At 35.5% G+C, this 23,974-nt stretch overlaps 1 protein-coding gene across 1 annotated transcript in view; it reads right to left on the bottom strand.

Moving 5' to 3' along the window:
• Nucleotides 1-1,865: 1,865 nt before the first annotated feature.
• AJAP1 (adherens junctions associated protein 1) overlaps nucleotides 1,866-23,974 on the bottom strand; it is a 271,600-nt gene continuing 249,491 nt past the window's right edge. The window contains exons 4-6 of the mRNA XM_031962957.1: nucleotides 20,911-21,153; nucleotides 18,443-18,574; nucleotides 1,866-1,887 (exon numbers count right to left, since the gene is read on the bottom strand). Coding sequence (XP_031818817.1) covers nucleotides 18,502-18,574; nucleotides 20,911-21,153 — 316 coding nt within the window. The 3' untranslated portion in view covers nucleotides 1,866-1,887; nucleotides 18,443-18,501. The remainder of the gene's footprint in view (nucleotides 1,888-18,442; nucleotides 18,575-20,910; nucleotides 21,154-23,974) is intronic.

The raw sequence follows: 23,974 nt of genomic DNA on the forward strand, positions 1-23,974 counted from the left end.
AAGATGTTTTTATTTCTCTGCTTGGTGCAGGTGCACCAAATAGGTGACCTTCACCGAGACCATCTATTCCTTTGGTGTACTGGCAGATTTGGTGTGTATTATATTTGGTTAGTGATGCATGGATGTGACTATTGATTACAGTGTTCTGGTTTTGTTTACATAAACTAAGAAATGTCATAGGATTTTCTAGAGTACTTGACCCTAGTGAAGGATTCTTGATTTATAAACAATAATAAATAAAATTATTCTCACAGTACTCAAAAATGGAAGTTCAGACCCAGAACATAAATTGAAACTTACCCACAGTCCCCATCAGGTTTTATCAGTATAAGTCTAATTTAGGGGAATGCTTAAAATGGCTTTTTGGAAAGCCTGGATAGGGCTATTCAATGCTGAAGTGTGAACTTCCTGGGTCAAGTAAGAATGAAATTGTTGTGATGTCGAAATAGAATGAAATGAACAATTTTTTTTCTGAGAATTGCACATACATTCATACACATATCCACACACACATACGCATACCCACACAGTAATAGAATTTTGTAATTAGAAGCCATCTAAACAAACAACTGAAAAAACATATTTTCTATAACATACCTGTTGTCTAATCTTTACTTGAAGATCTCCAATTAAGAATGCATTGGCTCCTGAAGCAGACACATCCAGTTTGGAATAGTTCTAGACACACATACATGCATACACGCAGATACACATGTATAAATGCTTTTAATTTTGAAACTCACTCATCATTCTATCTTTACGTCACACTCATAAGCTTCAATGATCCATGGTACATACCCCCACCCTCCACTACCCATAGTCCTCTTCAAGATCAGCCAGTCACCAAAAACAATGTGCCTCTGGCTCTTAGGTAGTATTTTTAAACAACCAAATTATTCAAACCAAATAACTACAATAACAAAAAATAGAACCAGGACACTCCTTCTGATCTAAAGTAGAAGCATTAGATTGCAGCTGTTGATAAGTGAACACATTTACAATGAGTGCTCCAAAATGTTGACTAAGGCTGTCCCCTGGGATTGATGGTGATGGGTCTTTAGAAGACTACTGCTCACTAGTGGAAATGTTTCTAAATGATCATATATATGTTTGTGTGAATATATATGTATATAGATATATGTTGGAGAGGCAAGCTGCCGAAGTAAAAAAAAAAAAAAAAAACACCAGTTTATTTAGTCCATACTAAGCATGTTAAATAAATCAGATTCTGTAACCCATGACACATTTTCTTTAAAAAGGAACATTTAAGAGCTTCAAAAATTGCTACAGTACAAAAAAGTGTCTGTGTGTGTGTCCATGTATGTATTTATATATTTATATATGTATATTAACCAGAAATATTGACTGTCTCAGAAGAGAAATCCCCAACCCTGTTTTCTGTAATATTTCTATGTGTAATTAACTTAGCTTCATGTTTGAAACAAAATCTTTCAGCTCAGTACATGGCACGTAATGGTGTTATTGGCACAGGTTCAGAATCATTGTCCAAATTCCACAACTCCAGGCGGTCCATCTTGTCCTTTGCATTGGTCTCCTTTTCCTCCTTTTGTCTTCAGAGAATCATTTTCCCTTTTATTTCTGGAAACTTTTTTCTTCTTCCCCCCAAAAAAACTCCTTGGGGACAATGAAGGTTGCCTATAGGCACGTTCATTTTTTTTAATATAAAAATATATTTGGCCTATAGAGTTCTGCTCCATGAGTTCTCCACTGGCAAACAGAAATAGTAGGTTTGGGGATACTCTCCCCTATTTTAAGTCTTAGGACTTTTTGTGGGTTTTTTTTTTCATTTTTTGATTTTTTTTCTTTTTTTTGTTTTTTATTTTTGTTTTTGTTTTTTTTTTTTTTTACAGGTTCACCAACGGAATCCTGCATGGAAAGAAAACAACATAAAGATTAAATTATAACAGATGAATAGACAGATATGTCTCTTCCAGTTATTTCAATTCAATCAAAATTAAAACCCTGCAACTACATAGAATGCTATTTTACGTACTGAGGAAACCAAGAAAAGCAAAGGAATTCTTGCCCCTAAGGAAATTTTGTGATACTAATAATTGTTTCAGGTGCCATCTCTCACATTATACTTTTCCGTTTCTGTGCCAGTTATTAATATTGAAATTTCCTTGTATTTACCAAGTGTATACACTATGTATCTTGATCTGTGCATATTACTATCCCAGTAGAATATTAGTTCTTTGAGGGAAGGAATAATTTTTCTTTATATCACCAGAACCTAGAACAGTACCTGCACATATTAAGTGATTTATATGTTTGCTGAACTGAATTATTTCATTTTTATATGTTTTTGGACTTCTCTGTTATCTCAGTCTTATTCTCCCACATTCAAGCCCCTAATTTTTCTTCTCTGTTTTTAGACATTATTTTTCCATAGGTTTTTATGAGTTAACCCCCAGTGTTCAAAAATAGCTGACAAATTCTCAAAAAAAAAAATTGTTAATGTTTAGCAACTCAACTGGCATGAAGCCTTAATCTTAGCATATGTTAATAATAGTAACTAACTCTGGAGGTAATATTCATTTTTAACTTCAAAGGTCTGAATTAATATATGAAAGATGACCCCAAACCACTGCCCATATTATTTCATTACTTACTGTTTTCAATGTGAATGCCATGGCATTTGCCTGCTGTATATTAGCCCTTTTTACAATATTCATTAATTTCCTCTTCTCCTTTATATTTACCATTTTTCATCAAGGGCAGGCTACTTTTAGATTCTCTGTATATATGATTGGAAACTGAGTCCATTTTTACCATTCAGTCATCTGTGGCCTTCCTGAAACTTAGGACTTGGGAGAGATTAATGACTTACATTAGAAAACTCATCTCCTGTATCTCTCTGAAAGGTGATCTTGCTGAAGAGAAGAGCATTGGAATCACAAATATGTCTGGGTCAAGTCATCTGGCAAACATAGATGTTTTAAAGGTTTGGCAAAGGGTATTCAGCTTATAAATTTGAGACTATATACCTCAGGAAAAAAAGGGAGGAGGGAAGGACTAAAGGGTACTATATAGAGGGACTCAAAATGAAAATCATAAAGTTGAGGGAACATGACCTTCTAAGACAGAAAAGGATAGATGTTAGATGTCTTGAACATTTTCTAGCAAGTCACCATAAAAATACCAGTAAAGATGAAATCAAATGAAATATTCTAGATCAACCGAGTTATCAAAACCTAAGCTACTTAGTACATACTCCCCATACTCAATGGTGAAAAAGATGATAATAATATCCCTGAAGATTCATTTCTTTTCTTTTTTCTATTCAATTCCTTTTGGTGGAAATGGCTTATACCTTGCCTTTTTAGTAGCTTTACACTCAAAAAGACATACTAAAGAAAATAGTGGCATGAAAATATCTATTCATTTATTAATAAAATCTGAATAAAGGAAGAAAAGCACAATATCTGAAGTAAAGTACAATAAGCCAGTGGGGTAAAATAGTCTGAAGGCTATTATTATTATCCTTTTTAATTCAAGTTAATACCATTGTCTTATTAGACCTTCAAACTATTACATCTAGTTCAGAGAAATGCTTGGAGTAGACCATAGGTAGATTTAATTATGGAACTATAATGACAGGCTTAGATTTTTAAAGGGAGTGTATAGAGAAGAAATCAATAGGATTCTGAGTGGGATGGGAAGAAAGGTAGAATAGCCATTGTTTTTAAAACTCATGACTTTTTTTTGCCATGTACTTATTTAAGGAGATCCTGAAATGTCATTCCCATCATGAAACCTTCTGTGACTGACAAAACAAAAGTGAATTGTTTCCTCAGGCTCTGCCTACTGCAAGGAAACGCCTATGTTCAAATTAACTGATTTGCATCTCATGAACTATTTTCTTGTCTTCTCTCCCTAAAAAGTATTTACTTCAGATCTCCATTTGTTGTCAGCTTAAAGTTGAAGTGCATTGGCTTAACGTTTAGGCGTGGTTGTCATATCTTACATATTGGAGCTTATGGCACTCTTATCTACCAACCTTCTGACATCTATGTATTTTCTCTAATTTGTGTTTAGGAAATTGCCATCTATAACCAGACATAAAAAATTACTTTTTCATAAGGAGCTAAAATGTTTATTGTAAAGGACCAAGATAACCATTTAGCATAATCCCTAAAGCATTAAAAATGAGAAGATAGAGGAACCAAAGGGAAATGTCTTATCCTAGCATGACCACTAAGTGGGAAGTTGTCTGGATTTACATGTTCAAATATCACAAATGCCTCCATTCTGACTCTGGACAGTCCTATCCAATCATGTGTCTTGTTCTTGGTATGACTAAATAGGTCAATATACTTGCATGAAATTATAGGGAAAAGAGAACAAGATTACAAGTTAGAGAACCTATCAAAATCATTTGATATTGGCTAAGAAATAGAGTAGTAGATCAGTGGAATAGGTTAGGTTCACAAGACGAAGTAGTCAATTACTATAGTAATCTAGTGTTTCATAGACCCCCCAAACTCTAGCTTCTGGGATAAGAACTCACTATTTGATAAAATCTACTGGGGAAATTGGAAAATAGTATAGCAGAAACTAGTCACTGACCAACACCTAAAACCCTATAGCAAGATAAGTTTGAAAGGAGTTCATGATTTAGATATAAAGGGTGATAGTATAAGCAAATTAAGAGAACGAGGGATAGTTTGCTTCTCAAAATTGTGGAAAAGAGAGTAATTTATGGTCAAAGGACTAGAGAATGTTATGACATGCAAAAATGTATAATTTTGATTACATTAAATTAAAAAAAAGTTTTACACAAACAAAACCAATGCAGCCAAGATTAGAAGGGAAAAAGAAAGCTGGGAGATTTTTTTTTTACATTCAATGTTTCTGACAAAGACCTCATTTCTAAAATATATGGAAATTTGATTCAAATTTATAAGAATATAAGCCACTCCCCAAATGTCAAAGAACAGACAATGAAATTAAAGCCATTTCTAGTCATATGAAAAAATGCTCTAAACCACTATTGATTAAAGAAATAAAAATTAAGTCAACTCTGAGATGTCACTTCCCACTTTAATAAGGAAAGATAATGTAAATGTTAGAAAGATTGTGGAAAAGCAGGATATTAATGTATTGTTGGTGGTGGTGTGAAATGATCCAATCACTCTGAAGAGCAATTTGGAACTATGCCCAAAGCGTTATATAAAGCTGTGTACAAACTTTGATCCACTAGTATCTCTCCTGGATTTGTATCCTAAAGAGATCATAAAAGAGGGAAAAGGGTCCACATGCGCAAAAAAAGTCTATAGCAGTTCTTTTTGTAGTGAAAAATAACTGAAATTGAGTGGATTTCCATCACTTTGGGAATAATTTAATGCTATAATACATAAATATAATGGAATAATATTGTTATATAAGAAATGATAAGAAAGCTCATTTCAGAAAAGCCAGAAACAACTTATATGAACTTCTGCCGAGTAAAGTGCGCAAAATGAAAAGATCATTGTTCATAGTTACAAGAAGATTATGTGATGATCAACTATGATGGACTTGGCTCTTTTCAACAATGCTGTCATTCAGGGCAATTTCAATAGACATCATGGGATGGAAAATGACATCTGCATCCACAGAGATAACTACAAAAACTGAATGTGGGTGGAAACATAGTATTTTCATCCTTTTGCTATTGTTTGTTTATTTGCTTATTTGTTCATTTGTTTTTCTTTCTTTTGTTGTTTTTCTCTTTGATCTGAATTTTTTTTTGCATGCTATGGCAATTATGGAAATATTTTCAAAAGAATTTTACATCTTTAACCTATGTCAGATTGCTTGGTATTTTGGGGGAAGAAAGAAGTAAGGGAAGGAGGGAGAAAGATTTAGAAAATAAAGTCTTGCAAAATTAGTGTTAAAAACTATCTTTGCATGTATTTGGAAAAATAAAATAAAAGAGAATTTAGAGGAACAAGTCGTAGTTCTGCTATTCGTTATATGATTATATATTCCTCTACATTCTTTTTTAAAGTATTTTCAAATACATGCAAAGATAGTTTTCAGCACTCATTAAGTTCTAGTTCTAATATTAGTTATATGACTAAAATTAATTCAAACTTTATGACCTCCAAGGTAACTTGTAGCTCAAATCTGGTAGCTTATGCTTATTTTTAAAGAAAAGCAGAAGGTTTGGGGGCAGAGGGCAGTCAAGATGGCAGAGAAAATGCAGCATTTCTTTTGACCTCTCTCCCAAATATCTCTAAAACACCTTTGAATGATGCCATCAAACAAATCCTGGAATAGCAAAAATCACCAAAAAATGGGGTGAATTTTTTTTTAGCCAAAGACAACTTAAAAGGTCAGCAGGAAGGTCTATCACATCTGTGTAAGAGTGGAGCATAGTTCAGAGCAAGCATTGCCAGCACAGCCCCAGCCCCAGTGAACCAGGAACAGGCCTTGGAAACTATTGAATTATCAGAGTAGTAGGAGCTGCTTCTTCTAGAGTTCTTAGTTTTCAGATGACAAGGAGGCTGAACAACGGGTCAGTAGGAGATTATTATCACTAAGGCAGATGACTAATTTTCTCATGTTTACATTTGGGTCATAGTTGTTTGATAGTCCCAGGGTGAGAAAGAGCACTGGTGTTTTGGGGCCACAGTGGAGCAAGGATTCTCCTCACAGTTCTAGGATAGAAAAGACTGCTTGTGGTCCACTCACAAACTAGAACACAAGTCAGGAAAGTATTAGACACACATCTCCTTAGATCATACCACCTTGGAAGAACTGAAAACTTATAGATCCCTAGACATATCTCTGAAAATCTGTGAAACCTGGAAGAATGTGGCTTCCACCTTGAAAACAAGTCTTACTTTAACAAAGAGTTAAAAGTTAAAAAAAAAAAAGCCTACAAAAATGAGCAGCAACAGAAAAAAAAATCTGACCATAGAAAGTTATTGTGGTGACATGGAATATCAAAACACATACTTAGAAGAAGATAACAAAAGTCAAAGTTCCTACTTCTAAAGCCTCCAAGAAAAATATGATTAGTCTTAAGCTGTGGAAAAGCTCAAAAAAGAATTTTGAAAACAACTAAGAGAGGTAGAGGAAAAATTAGAAAGAGAAATTAGCGTGATGCAAAAATAAATTAATAGCTTGGTAAAGGAGACATAAAAATACTGAAGAAAATGACACCTTAATAACAAACTAGGTCAAATGGTAAAAGAGACATGAAAGGTCAATGGGGAGAAAAATGCTTTGAAAAGCATAGTTAGTTAAATAGAAAAAAAGGCACAAAATTTCACTGAAGAAAAAAAAATCATTAAAAAGGAGAACTGAGGGAGGTAATGATGAGAAATGTGAGAAATCAAGAAAAATAAAAACAAAACCAAGAGAATGGGAAAAAAGAAAACAATGTGAAATATCTTATTGGAAAAATGGAAAAATGTAAAAACAGATTCAGTGCATATCAGTTGGAGAATGTTATGGCATATTATTGTTTTATAAGACATGATCAGCAGGATGATTTCAGAAAGGCCTAAAAAAGACTTACATGAACTAATATTAAGTGAAATGCACAGAACCAGGAGATCATTGTACATGGCAACAATAAGATTATATGATGATCAATTCTGATGGATATGGCTTTTCTCAACAAGGAGATGATTGAGGCTAGTCCCAATGATCTTATAATTATGAGAGCCATTTACACACAGTTAGAAATCTGTGGAAACTTGTGTGGATCACAACACAACTTTTCCCTTTTTTTATTGTTGTTTGCTTGAATTTTATCACCTTTCTCATTTTTTTTCTTTGTGATCTGAATTTTCTTGTGCACTAAGATAATTATATAAATATGTATGCCTATATTGGATTTACATATATTTTTACCATGTTTAACATAAAAAAATAAATCCAGAATTTAAATTACTGAACCACTAGAAAGTCATGAATAAAACAAGAGCAACAAAAGACATCATCTTTCAAGAAATTATCAAGAAAAACTGATCTGGTATTTTAGAACTAGAGGGAAAAATAGACATTGAAAAAAAATCCATTAATCACCTCTTGAAAAAGATATCATAATGAAAACTCCCAGGAATATTACAGCCAGATTCCAGAGCTCCCAGAACAAAGAGAAAATGCTGTAGTCATTCAGGAAAAAAAATATGATGAAGCCACAGTCAGGATAACACAAAATTTAGCAGCTTCTATATTAAAAGATTAAAGGGCTTGGGATATGATACTTTGGACAGCAAAGGAGTTAGGATTAATGAATTACCCATTCAGAAAAAAATTGAGTATAATCTTTCAAGAGAAAAAAAATCAATGAATCTTAGAGGACTTTTGTGCATTTTTGATGAAAAGCCCAGAGCTGAATAGAAAATTTAACTTCCAAATACAAGATTCAAGAGAAGCATAAAAAGATGAACAGGAAAGGGAAATCATAACTGACTCAATACATTTACATTTCTGCCTGGAAAGATGATATTTCTACCTCATAAGAATGTTCTCATTATTAGAGCTACCAAGAGAATATATAGACAGAGGCATCAGTGTGAGTTGATTATGAGAGGCTTTCTTTAAAACAATTTAAATTAAAGGCTGAAAGAGGAATGTACTGGGAGAAATGGAAAGGTAGAATGGAGGTAAATTTTATGAAAGAGCCTAGAAAAAAGTTCTTTAATGAAGAGAAGTAGGAGGAGGTGAGGGAGAGTGATTGAACTCTGCATTCACCAGAATTGGCTTATAAGGGGAAACATTTACAGACTAAATTGGTTTTAGAAATCATATTTACCATATAGGAAGTACAAGGGAAAGGGGATAAGAGAAAGGGATGAGGTGACAAAAGGGAGGGTAATTTGAAGAGAGGAGATAGTCAGGAGCAGAACATTTTTGAGGAGAGAAAGGATGAAAGGTGAGTGAGAGAATAGAATAAACAGGTACTTTATTTGTGATTGTACTTGGCCTCAGAGTCAAGAAAATCTGGTTTTAAATTCTACCTCTGGCAGTATTGACTAGTAGCCCTGAGAATATGACAACATATCACTGCCCTAGGCAATTCTCCAAGATACTAAGTCAGAACTGAGTTAACTTCTCTGCATTGGTAGAGGCAGAATCCTATACAAAATTTCCTACTCTGATAAAGTCTGGACCAAAACAAACAAAACAAATAACCCCTCATTTGATCTTCTCAGAATCCCTTTTCACTCCAAAATGCATTGTTAGAAGATCTTGTAAACGCTAGATATTTTCTTTACTACTTGAACAACTTTGACAAGTTCAGTTCTGTTGTGAGAAGGGAGCCACTTGCCAGTGGCTATGGACTTCTCAGACCTGTAGAATGGATCTCTTTATGTGAAAAAGACTATGAAGATACAATAAGACTGAGAGGCAGTTGCTATTCTCTGACTTCTCCATTGAGAGGCAGTTGCGTTGTCCGATCTCCCTTCTCTTCCCTCTGCCTCCAGTTTATTTCATTCCCAGTCCACAAGCAACATCTATGTCAGTAAAGACTTCTTTGCAATTCCTTCAGATGTTATGATTCACAGCTCTGGAGGAGAATTGATCTGGCCCTTTACCTAGGCATGGTCCTTAACACAGTTTTCCATGATACACTAAGAAGTGTCACTATATTTAGAGTCAAAGAATGATGAATTAGCTAATAACTCATTTCCTTATTACCTGCATGATTTTAAGAAAAACATTTAATTCTTTAATTTCTCTGAAACTCAGTTCCCTCATTTGTAAAGTCAGGGAGTTGGATAAAATGGCTCAAAGATCCCTTTGAAATCTGGTTCTGTGATTCTAGGTTTTCCATCTTCAGACCTGCTCTTGAATGAACTGTACATAACAAGAGGAAGAGAGTTAAAGTTTTAAAAATCTATGAAGACCAGTAATAAGTTTTTATATGTGGTATTGTTGCTGATTCAGGGGTATCTCAATTTTGTGATGCCCTTTGGGGATTTCTTGGCAAAGATGATGGAATGGTTTGCCATTTTCTTCATTTTGCAGATGAGGAAACTGAGGCAAACAGGTTTAAATGATGTACCCAGAGTCATACAACTAAAGTTTATATTTGAACACAGATTTTCTAACTCCAGATCCAGTTCTCTATGCACCTCACCACCTAGCTGCCTCAGAAACATTTATATAAAGAATAACAACTGAAATTCTTCCATCCCTTCACCAACCTGGCCATGGTGGTCATTCAAGATTCCTTTTACCTTTTCACAAGGCAGGAAACCCACTATCAGCACCAATTATAGATTAGTTTAATATTTACATATCCTGGAAAACACCTAATTTGAATGTCAATGAAAGTCATCTAAAAGTTTCATACAAGATGATATGTAAAAGACAAGTGGGACATAGCCATTTAAAGCTGTATTTCTGGATAGGATCAAGGCAACAAGATAATGTCATCACAAACTGTTATATCAACATTAAAATGCATTTATGGAGGCTTAATGGCAATGGGTGAAATAAATATCTCCTTCAGCTCTTAAACCTTAATTAAATGTTTTCGTATTAATTGCTATTTATTTAAGGGACAATAAATATCCTAGTAAATCTAAGTAGTCTCTCTGCAAGTCTTCCATGAATGCTCCTGCCCAGGCATTATTCAGGGGAATCAGAGACCACATAGCGTCCAGATACTCTCATTCTGGTAAATGATAAACTGCATGTCAGAAACACACCAACTGAATCTTTAAACATTTATCAAGGACTAACAAGGCTGTTTCTATAGATCCCCTTGGTTTATTTCCACAAAAAAGAAAAGAAAATGAAAGTATGACAGAATTGAACTACTCTGCTTTTTCCTATAATGTATTATGGCACTTATTCAGTACAACACTTTCATGGTCTAGAGGAAAGATCCCTGTGTTAGGGATCAAGAGGTCTATGTTTCTACTCAGCTCTGTCACTGACAGTATATGATATTAGACAAATCATCTAAACATTAGACCTTACTCAGACTGTCCCTTGTCTCTAAAATAAGTATTCCACAAAATTTCTGATTTTATCCACAAAATAGCTCTTCTGATAGAGAATACAGCATCTCACAATGCCCTCTAATAATAAAGTAGCTTTCTGGTCCATTTCTTTTGAAAGTTTTCTAACAAAGGTCCAGCCAATGTATTGGAGGATTTTCTTTAGAATTCATGACATTGAATAAATATTAATGGTGTCTATAAACTGTATATATTTATTTCTTGTACTTAATGCATTATCATAACAAAAAATACTTAAATCTCAGGAATAATGTCTAGCCTTGCCGAAGAAAATGAATAATGGAGGGATCATTCTAGCAACTAAAGATGAGCAAAAGTCAAATAAATCTGCTTTGCGAGGAGGTAATAAGTTTTGCCTCATTGGAGATTCTTTAAACAATTGATTGATGACTGCTTGATAGGAATTTTAAAATGAGGAATTGCTCTTGGATAAAGTTATACTTAGTGGTCTCTGAGATCATTCTTCTCAAATTCTATGATTTACTTAAAAAACTTAACCTGAAGTTGGGTTTTTGTAAACTCCCAGAATGAAGTCTTTCATAGACAAAACATCTAAGGGTAGAAAGAGGCCACAGTGACCATTTACTTCATGTTTTAACTGAAATAGGATCCCTACTATAATATATATGGCAAATAATCATCTACCCTTTGTTGCCCATTAAGGGGAAATCCATTTTCACATGATGTAGCTCAGTCTGTTTCTGAGCAGCTCAATATTAGTAATTATAGTTAAAGGGATTTCAAGACTATATAATACACGGGTTCTTAACCTGAGTTTTGTGAATAAATTTCAGAAGTATATGAATTTATAGGGGAAATATGCATTTTGACTAATTTCTAACTAAAATTCAACATTTCCTATAATTGCAAATGTAAATAAATATATAAACAAGATATTTAAAGAATACTTTGAAATCATTTAGGCATTAAATAATTGTTAATTATCATCGTTATTATCATCATTTACACAACAAAATTTGATTCCAAGAAGAGATCCATAAATGTCACCAGACTGCTGAATGGATCCATAACATAATAAATGGATTACGGATCCATGAAGAGTCCAATCAGTATCCAAACAGAATATTTACTGGACTCTATCTGAGAAATGGTCATCTAGCCTTCATTGAAAGGATTCCACATGGGAGTAGGAGCTTTCTAAATTCATATGTAGTCTATTTCATTGTTGTATGACAATCATTTGTAGAACTCTCCCTCCCCCATGTTTCTCCCCTCCTCCTTGACATTAAACATACATCTGACCCTTTATGATTCTATCCTGGCATCTATGGTCAACAAAATTAGCCTATCTCATTCTCTCTATAACTGTACTTCAAATATTTTAAGACATCAATTCTTTCTCTCTTATCATCTCTACTTTAGAGAATTAATCTCATTTCAACAAGATTCAAAGAGTATGGAGTCAATGATTATTCAAAATACTGATTGTACTCCTCTGGTTTTATCCCTCAGAGATTCTAGAAGAGAGAGTTTATACTCTTTTGGAGCAAAATTACAAAGCACTTTCAAGTCAACTATAGGTTGCTTTCAGAAATTAAAGTATCTCAATCTTCTATCCCAACTCTTATCAATTGCCACTAATTTGTTTATACCCATGTGCACAGGCAACTACTATATAGGGAATACTGGCAATATGCAAAGCTCAGGAGACTAGCTCTTCAGCAATTCAAAGATCTGTGACTATCTTTGTATAAATATTCATTCTACCACAGAGATTACAACCATTTTATGATATAATATCCCTTAATCATATAAATACAGCTAGAAAGTATTTCAAAGGCCACCCAAAAGTCTTAACTGGCTCATTTTACAGATGAGCAAAATGAAATCCCAGAAGTGTAAGCGACCTCTGTTTTTCTCTGTTTCCTCAGGTATGAGATGACAATGTTGAACTGGATAGCATCTATTTTCAATTATTTCTTTAACACTATGATTCTGTGAACTTCCTGTGGCTTTTTTCTTTTTCTTTATTATTTGACAAAATATAATTCTGAGAGGTAAAATTGCCCATCTACACTCTGCACCAGTCAGACCATCTGATGGTAAAAACTGATCATTGTCCTCTACATGTGGTCTATCTAAGGCAAATTGAAGTGGAACTACAGCCATCTTGATTTTGTAAACTATTTTAATGAGATCATAATCTCTCAAACAGATACTTATGTAAGTGAAAATCCCCTTCTGTGCTGTCTGAAACTCATAAAATCATAGATGTAAAGTTGGAGGGAACTTAGGGGAAACTAAGTCCGATCCCCTTCATTTTACATATGAGAAAATGAAGTCAGAATTAAATGATTTGCCAGGGTCAAGAAGTTAATAAATTTCAATGGTGAGATTTTTTTCTTTTTTTCCCCTTTCTTTTTTCTTCTTTTTTGTGAAACAAATGGAGTTAAGTAATTTGTCCAGGTCATAGCTCGTGTTAAGTGTCTAAGGTTAAGTGTCTGGTAAGGGTCTGATTTGAACTCAGGTCCACATGACTCCAGAGCCAGTGCTCTATCCACTATGCCATCTAGCTGCCCCATTATAGTGTGATTTTTAACCCAGATTTTTTTTTTTTATTTTAGGTTCAACATTCTATTCATCATTCTACATTGGAAAGGGTAAAGGAAATATAGAATTTCATTCCATCTTTAAATACATTAATCCAGGATGTCCCAAAGACTTTGGGACCATTATGAAATTCTGATTTAACACACAAATCCACAATTCCATTGATTCAGTGAGTCATACCTTTTACTTTCAGAAATTGGAACCCATCTCATATTACTTTAGCTATTTAATGAGGTAGTGACAAAAAAATCACCTAGTTTCCAGTCTTTTATTGATACAACTCTCTGTGATACTTTACATGAGCTCATTCTTCAAGCCATTTAAACCTGGTAGAGTCTGCCAGAACTTGAATTTTTCTGTTAGTTCTTTTGAAAACCTGAGATAACCTGCAAGGTATGTTTTTACATGTGAGTCGACCAAGAAGGACTTTGTCAGAGATATCATTAGAAATCAGATTAAGAGTATAAAAGGTCATGTTCTCATGAATCTAGAGTTGGAATCAATTTTGGTGGGGAGTTGGTCCAGTGGTATCAAATTCAAATTAAAATAGACCTCTGTCACCAGGCATATTGACTTAAAACCCCAAACATTAACATTATTTTGTTGTTTTTTTTTTAATTTATGCATTTGAGAGGTTTGTAGTTGGATTTAACCTGATGATTTCATTCTACAAATAAGGAAACTGAGGCTTGAGAACTCATTTAAATAAATTGGATCTAAGATTTGAACATAGACCTTCTGACTACAGATCAGGCATTCTTTTCATTGTATCATGTTATTTGATTTTATTATGAAAAACTTCTTATCCAACTTCCTAGGAGAAAAAAAGAGTGAAGCTTGAAAGAGACAAAGCAGGAAACTTTCTGTTTTCTCTTGTAATTATAGAAGATTCAGGCATATCCTTTGGGGGGGGCCAGATGATCAGACCATGTCTGGGAGACCAGTTTTGTGTACCACATTTTAACTAGGGTATGAATGAATTGGAGAGGAAGGAGACACATTGTGGAAAATGCTTTGAATTTGGAATTAGAGCACCAGAGAGGAAAGGTAAACCAAAAGGATTGAAAAATACCTCCTTTCTTGCCTCTACTTCTTGGAACCACTGATTTCCTTCAAGACTCAGTTCAAGGACTAACTTCTTCATGAAGAGCTTCCTTATTCTTCTGTTAGTATTAGGGAAAGACTATTTTGTCTAGAATCATGAAGACCTGGCTTCAGATCCTACCTCAGACTCAATTAACTATGTGACACTGGGCAAATCCATTGACTCTCTCTGCCTTGGTTTCCTCATCTGTAAAATGGAAATAATCACACTGGTTTTCTTTGGTTGTTGCAAGGATAAAATGAAATATTTTTAATCAAGTGCTTCACAAACCTTAAAAAAATTGTGTAGATTATTATTATTATTTATTACTATTACCTCCTTCCAAAACTACCTTGAATTCATTCATTTTGTATAATGTGTGCACAATGTTGTACATACACACATACCCTCATTTGATGGTAAGTTTCTTGCAGCCAAGAACTGAAATTCCTTGCTTCATATTCTAGTGCTTATCATCTAATAAATACTTGTTAATTCATTGATTGATTGATTAAAAATGAAATTGGTTTAAATAAGAATCAAGTCCCACCTCATTTTCTGAACAGGTAAAAATAAATATCAGTTTTGGATCATAGAGTCAGAGACCCTGGGCTGGAAGGTTACCTGGCAGCACCCTGTCATTTTAAATTTGAGGCAACCAAATCCTAGAGAGAATAAAATGACTTAATATAATTCATAAGTTGGCAGAGTGAACAGTTGAGACTAAGTCCTCTGATCTTGTCTGGGTCAAAAAACTGGATTCAAGTCCCAATTCTGATATTTTCTAGTTCATGTGTGAGTAATTTGACTTTTCTGAATTATAGGATCATAGATCTAGAACTAACAGGAATACTGGAAATCATCTACCCCCTCATTTTACAGGTCAAGAAGCTGAAGAAGAGAGATTTGAAATGACTTGCCCAGTGGGGTCACACTGTATTTGGTTTCAGTTCTACATCATTTGACCCCAAGGTTTCTATCTACTACATTAAAATGTCAATCATGTTTTTTTTTTTGGTTTAGTCTTAATTTTAAATGAGATCATAGATCTCAACTCTTCATTTTTCTTATTATTTTCTTCCTTATCTCTTATTTTCATATTTCAATATTGTATTTAATGCTATTTCCTCCTTTTCTTAATGAAATGATGCAACATAGAAGAGCTTCATGTTTGAAGAAAAGGGAATTACAAAATGTATATGAACTTTTCCACAATTTTATTTTGTGAGGAAAAGTCTTTGTACAATTCATAAAATGGAGAAATGTGAGGGTATAGGAGAACTTTCCTTTTCTGTAGCTGTGCTGAAGTTTCTCACTGCCTTTCTGGGGATAGACAATCTAAAAGAGATAGTTTGGGACCTGGGGGGTTGTATCTAGTTCCACAAGTTCTTAAAAAGAATCTAGGGTTTATGCTCATAATCAAGAATTATAGTATTGAAGGGTAGAAGGACACTTAACTGGGATGCCTTTAGTGGAGGGATCTGAGTGTGGCCCAGGACAACGACAGCTTTCGATCATGTTGTTCAAGGATGAACAGGGGCAGAATTCATGGTTGTAAAGGAAGCAAGGAGCAGTGTTACCTGTGCCTTATAAATTCTCAGTGGGATAAAAAAAAAAGTATTATAATGAAGAACAAGGGATGAGCAGATTTCATTCAAAATGAAATTGGTTTATATAAGAATCATGTCCCATCTCATTTTCTGAGCAGATAGAAAAGACACTAGCTTTGGATAGAGTCACAGTTGATGCTTTATATGTTCTGGCCTTGGACCAGGGGGTCCAATTTTACCATCCTAGTTAGGACTCTGCTAAGACTACAATAAAGAATGTCCTTACTTCCCTTTGGGGTACTTTCCTTAATTTGGAGAGTCCGCTAGCACTTTCCAGGCATTTCTACTACCAGAACATCTGGTCTTTCATGTAGGACCAGACTAGAAACTTTGTTGTTGTTTAGTCATTTCAGTCTTGCCCAACTCTTTGTGAGCTCATTTCAGGTTTTCCTTGCAAAAACATCAGGGTTGTTTGCCATTTTCTTCTCCAACTACTTTTACAGATGAGGAAACTGAGACAAACCAGGTTAATTGACTTGTCTAGGGTCACACAGCTACTAAGTATCTGAGGCTGGACTTGAACTTCCAAAAATAAGTCTTTTGAGTCTTTCTGATTCCCAGACCTATACATCGCATGATCTATGTGCCTTATAGTAATTTCATCAAATCCAATCCCCTGAATTCTTTCTTTCATGCTGTTGTTGTTATCATTGTTGTTTTTAAAACATGACAGACATGCTAGCAACTATATGGCTCAATTGGTCTAGAGAGTCCTCCTACAACAAAAGAGAAACTTTTTTTCATTAGTAAGCAGGCTCTTGGTTGCATTCTGAGATGGAACTACAAAGACAGCATCTCCTACAGTCTTAATGGCATTAATTAAGGTGGGCTGACAAAGGGGAGAAAGGAGGACGTGAGGCTGATAAACATCCAATGTCCAAGAGAGCTGACCCTATTAAACTAATATGGAAAAGAACTCATCTTACCTACACTGCCCACAGATAACCCAGCAAAATCCATTGTATTTTATTCACTTTCCATTCTAATCTAATTACTTTTCTTTGTCTGTTGGCTGAACATCATGCTCAGCAGGCCATTCTGGCTCTGGGACAAGGAATGAGGGTTGGAAATTTGATTTGGAGTGAATATGTGATTCATTAGAATTGGGATTAGGGACTGACCAATTCATTCCTATTCCTGAAAGCTGTGTGTGAGCCTGGATCCCAGCCTATAGCAAATGCCACTTGCTCAGTCCTAGTTATGTTCTGAAACTGCCTTCTTGGCAAATACCTTTCCCTTGCCTGATTCAGTCTTGTTTTAAAATACCTACTTTCGCTTTTCACCCTCTTCTTCCTCCTCGAAAAGCAGGCTAAAAAGCAGAAGTCTCCGATTATTTGTACACTCCTATTGTTAGTGTTGTGACATGACTGTGGAAAGGATTCCTTAGAGGGAAAGTTGTCTGCTGCCATAAATGCACTAAATGCAAATCATTCGAAAACCTTTGATTGCATCTCTAGACTATGCATATAACATGTGCAGTCAGAGAGGTAAAATGCAGTTTATACCACACAGTCCAAATGTTCAGAAGATTCAGCACAGAAGAAAGCAATTTACCGTTAGCATTAAAGTTAATATCATTGAAAGCAAACCAAATGTTCTTATCCAGCAGAGCGTGGAAAATTCATCCTGTCTTGGTACCAGTCCCTGGTTTCAAATTAGTAGATATGTCTCAACTCTTCACTTTATTTCTTTATCATTTTCTTCCTTATCTCCTATTTTTATATTTTAAAACTGTATTTTAATTTAGTTTATCCCTCCCACCTCCTGGTGTAAAGACATGTGATAGAGGAGAGATTCATGCACACTTAGTTGCTGCCCTAATCTTCTTCTGTTAAGGCAAATGAGAGCTGTAATTGTAACTTGTTTCAAGGAGAAAATTTCCCCTGCCATACATGCTATATCTGAGAAACTGTCTTGCTTGGGAACAGAAACATCATTAATAATAATAACAATAATAGATATGAAAAATCGGTACATGTCCATTTGCTATTTTGCCCTATTGGGATATTCATATCAGGTTTAATAGAGAAGGTAAGAAAAGGATCAGTCACCTGCTTTCCATCCAGTGGCTAACACGATGGTGGGTTCCTTCATGGGCAGAGAATTGCTTAAAGTGATAGAAAGTGAGAGGTTTGGGAAGAGGGGAGAGGGGACCAAAATAATGTCTTAAGAGTGGTACGTACCAGGAAATAGACACATGGCGTCTGCCCTGCCCCCAGGAAGTAAAAGAGACTTCGGCCAGTCAGCAGGAGATTTCAAACCATTTCTCAGACACAAAGGCCACAGGAATTAGATGTCGATCAGAAGAAGAAGGTCTGCAGCGAGCAGAAAAATAGGCTTGCGCGTGCTGGTACATGACATATAATAGGCAAGCCAGGTCAGGCTTGCTTTGAAAAAAAAAAAAAACAACTAGCTTCTTTAGGGGAAAGAAAGAAAGAAAATGAAAATTCCCTCTAAAGTAATGCTTTGGACTGGATCATTGGTTTTTCTGAAATAAAGACATAGCTTTTATTTCCCCACCAGAAGGTTATTTTGACCAGTTGGCTATTTCTCCTCCAATCCCAGTTGAAAAAACTTCATAGGATAACAAACTTAAGAGCCCTGGGACATCTAGGATACTATGTAGGGGCCATAACTCCACCAGAGTTAAGTCATATTCCCAAGGATTTCTGTTCTCAGGACATCTTTCCCTCAATTTGTACCTTAAGGAAAGGCCAATACCCCAAAAGTCTGGGCATGGAAGGAGCTTCAGATGCATTTCAGTTGGGAGTCATTGGTATGGCTTGTTATTTTTCATTGAGATTTTCCCAAGGCCGGTGGGGAAGGAAAGGAGTCCCACAAAACATTACCTTAGAGGGAAAAAAAAGCAGTGAACCCTATTCAAACCAATTTTTTCTCCCCTGTAGGAGATTCCAGACAAAGCAAACCAGAGACATCAATGGTGTGTTTGATAAAACATAGACATGAAAATGAGAGTGGGACAGAACAGAACCAAAAAAGATCTACATCTCTCCTCCATACCCGATGAGACCCCCAGCATTGGTTGGCTGCGGTCCATGTCCGAATCAACACATATCCACATGTACATATACACAACGCTCAATGAAATGGTTTGAAAATCCTTTTTGTCTTTCAATTCTTTTTTCTACTCAGCCCTCTGCAAACCTAGAGAATGCAAGCTCCCAGGGTTTCTGAAGGAGATTTCAAAGGGTCTTTAGCAAAACAATTGATTGGGGGCTTCTGCTCCTCAGGTACCTATTCTGAGAAGACAAATTTTATGTAATGAACATAATGGAGACTCCAACATGGAGAGAAACAGGAGAAAGAATGCATGTGGCAGGAAGCCACTGAAAGAGAAAAATAGGAGAAAAAGAAAAGGCTCATTGGAGTTGATTAGACGAGGAAACACACTGAACCATGGGACAACGTTGGTGAAACTCTCAAGTGGCGAGTCATAAAGGCACCCTGGGATGATTTGCCTTTGATAGGACAAATAATATGATTTCAACCTATACATCATGCCATTAACCATTTCCAAGGCTGATAAGAGGAATATTTCCTGTTTTGTGCTGGGATTCCCTAGTCATGATCATATCTTAGGCAATAGTCCTCCTGACTTCTCAGTAAGCTACTTTTTTTTTTGATGGATTATTAACCAGCTCACAGTTTGGTACCTGGATTCATGGGATCAGAGGATCATATATTTAAAACGGGAAGAGCTTTTAGTTCAATTAAAGTTCAATTCCCTTATTTCATTTGTAAGGAAATAGATCCTCAAAGAAATGGACTAATTTTCTCAGTTACATAGTTGATAAATGTCAGAGTCTGAATTTGAACAGTGGTCTTCCTAACTACAAGTCCAACATTCTATCCTTCTTAATCCCTTAGCTGCCAAGATAACTAAACAAACCATTTCAAGCTATTTGCCCTTAACTACTATTTTAATTTGATTCTGAATAAATATTTGGGTGCCAAATTTAGATCCATAATGAGGAAATACCAGTGAAATTTTTTTGAGGTGGCTCAATGGCATATTTTTTTGGAAAGCATAAGTGGGAATATAGTAAACAGTAGCAACATTTAATAAAGTTAGGTGTAGAAAGGGAGACTTGTTGGTACTTGACATTTTAACTTTACTGGCTGCTGACATTTCATTAACAGGGACCCACAGCTCTTGGTTCAAGGAATGGACAATAATAATCTGTTGATATCTAGAAATCCAATAAATCCAAGGCTGCCAACTGAACTCTTGAGATGGCAATAACATACACTTTAAAGCACCACATCAGGAGAGTTCCAATGTATTCTACCTTGCAGACTAGGAAATACTATATAAATGTCAATTGCTATTACTGTTATTCCTATTATTCATAGTATTCCTTTTAATCCTTTGAATCTTAATGAAACCTAGTTGATAAGAACTCTTGAGAGGAGAGGAGAATATTGATTTTAAAAAAAGACCTAATCATTCTTCTTATGAGTTAACTTTATATGTAGTGTATGATGGTAGCTATTTGCCTAATTAGCCTTCCTGTAAAACATAAACACATAAGTCACATTTCAGGAACACAAACTAATCTTCATTTCTATGGCATGGGATCTTCCATGAGTCTTGCAAAACTCAGGTGTGCTTATTTCAAGGCTACCTTACCTGTTTCCATTAAAGGTGGTTTTATACTCTCCAGTTGGGTGCAAAGTCTCATCAGTATACACGGGCACTGAGGTCCTAACACACTCATGTGAGCATTGTAGGGTTTCATTATAGGCGGTAAATATGTCCAAGTTGCTGGGCACCCGGGCAGGAGTGAAATCTGTCAGGTTTTGGCAGCTCTCTTCTTGCTGATTGATTTTCCGTTGGTGGCTGTTTCTCCGCGTGTTTCCACTTTGTGCACAGCTAAGGGAGAAGGGTGTGATGTGGGGATATGGAGTATGGGATGGTGAGATTGGGAGGACAGAGGAATGAGGGAATAATAAAATATACAAAAACACCATCAACATTTGAACGCAGAGCCTTCATTGAGAAGCATTAATTATACATCATTTAATAATATATTATAATTCCCAAGCTCTTCAGAAGGATCAACGACAATCAAGCAATCAGCTCATTTTATTTTTTTATATCAAATTTGAATTTTAAATGTGAGCCATTATGGCAGGAGAATTATTGAGATGAGTACTTTATCCATGTTATCAGAAAGCTAGAGTTGTTTGCTCATAAAGTGTCAGCAAGAACAATGGCATCAACATGCTTTTCCTTCCTCATGCCTCAGTAGGGAAAATAATTGGGATAGATAACTAGCCACCAAATTAGTCTATGATAGTTGAGAAACAATGTATGAGACAGTATGAGAAGGAAATTCCCTTTGAAAGGCCAATAATGCACACACACGATGCACAAAAACGCAAATGGGTTTATCCATATACATACAAACATGAGTATATGCACATGTATGTATGTATATTGTAAAGACATACATATATTTATTTATATATGTATGCATATATCTTATATGAATATCCATAATGCATATATGTACCACTTCTATAATATATGTGTTTACATATGTGTATATACATGCACACACATATGTGTATGTATATAAAATATATACACATGCTTGGGACTTCTTCCTACAACCCACTGGGCCTTGATGGGCATATTCATGCCTTAGGAACCGGACCTTGTACCCTATCTTTCAGCTTCTCTGTAGGGATGTTGGATTTCCTTACTTTTAGTCCAATGCTCCAAGTTGGAAACTAGGCTCCATTCTACCATATGAAGACCAGCTGTGTGATATATCTGAATGGCATATCTGACTCCTTATCTTAGCCTTAGGATTTTTGGAAGGAACTCAATCTGTTCTCATAAGGTGACAACTGGTGCCCTTTTCTCTATTTAGCATCTTGCAGGAAGTAGGAATAAGAACTCTAAAGCTTTCATGGTCTTTGGAATGAAGTAGAAAATTTGTGACGCAATCTGCTTCATAGTATGTAATATCTGGTGTGAGACAATAAATGTTATTAATCTTGCTAGCAGCAAAATAGAAATTAGATCCATCATTTTTTCTGATGTATGTATGTATGTACTCTCTCAGCACCCATCCATGGTGATCTCCTCTGAGTAACCCACAGCAGAGGCGAAAGAAAGACAAATAATTAGGGAGGAGAATGCCCCATAGAAGGCAAAATTTAAACAGAATCCATTTTCGGACATGCTCTTCAATATTTCACCCATAGATCATAGGATTAATGTTAACCCCCCTCATTTTATACATGAGAAACTGGGAACTAGAAGGAGAAATTGACTACTCAAATTGAAAAACAGGTATATAGCAGAGCTAGAACCCAAAACCATGACCTTTGATTGCAGGACATTATTCTTTCCACTGGATCATTTGGCCTCCCTTCTCAGATATTATGCTGCTGCTCTCTAGATTTTATATCTCTGGAGAATGAAAAAGGTGGGAGCAGAAAAAGTAATATTTTGGACTCTTCTTTATTCTTGAGTATCACTAACTATTCAATGGTTCTATTTCTTCATGTGACTTCAGTAGAAATGTCAGAGGAGATTCATGACTCCTGAGGTGGAACAGATGTCCAGTACTTTCCCTATTCTAAAACTGATTTTTGAAAGGACAAATTGAATAATATTAAGTCCTTATGTAATACACTGGTATCGGATGTGTCTATGGAGAATGCTAATTAATTTATCTATCAGGAAATAGCAAGTAAATTTTCTATCCATTCTGGAATTCCATAGGTTGATACTATTCCCCCTTTCCCATTGTGGGGCTATGATCCCATTGCTAAATAGTGGTTTTCCAAAAAAAAGAAAAAAAAAACATCCAAAGGTGAAAAATAAGTACTTTTTTATGGAACTGGACTTCTCACCTCCATTCTGAGCTTTCTTAAGTCCCACTGAACATGTCTTTGGTGACAGAACAGAACATTGCTTTCTAATACAGAGCATGGCTACCACTTTGTGGGCACATCAGAAAGCTCCCTTTACAGATCTATAGAGCAACGTAGGCTCAAAGCATCCCTACTTTGTCAATCTATCTGACCCCTATCAAACAGGCCCTGTTCTACATCTGCACCTGGATATGCTTCATGTCTTTGCAGACAACACCCTCCAGGCCCAGGGATTTCAACAGGTACCAAGGAAGTTCCCTCAAAACTTTTGGGTTCATTCTTATATATGTTCTGGGGCTGTGCGATGCCCTGGAAATTTGGTGCTGCCTTTCTTTTCCCATCAACAAATTAATCCACTTGCTCCATTCCTATTTCTTTTATTCTGGGGTCTGAATACCCTTTGTGCACATAAATCCAGTATATTTTTTTAGTTTATTATTTGGAGATATCATGGGGCTCATTTAGGTACATTACAATCCAACAGAACTGAGTTTTGAAGTGAGAATGGGAGCACATTTTCTGGGAGAATAATTCCCTATAAATTAGGGGTGGGGCAGATACTAAAGGGGCTTCCAAAATGCCTTTGTGAGCAGTGAGGTTACTCAGTGGTTCAGGTGGGGGAGTGGTGGTGGCAGATACATAACACCTAGCGAATCTGACCTCAAAGTAGGCCAGTTTCCATAAGAAAACAGGCAAAAGCAGGGATGCCTGAAGCAAAGAACTAACCTATTTCACTATTTGCAGAGCTGATGTCTAAGGGAAAACCAGAGAGTAAATTAAACAAGCAAAGTGAATGAAATCAT

This window comes from Sarcophilus harrisii, chromosome 3 (assembly GCF_902635505.1).
Source record: "Sarcophilus harrisii chromosome 3, mSarHar1.11, whole genome shotgun sequence".
In the NCBI taxonomy this organism is placed as follows: Eukaryota; Metazoa; Chordata; class Mammalia; order Dasyuromorphia; family Dasyuridae; genus Sarcophilus; species Sarcophilus harrisii.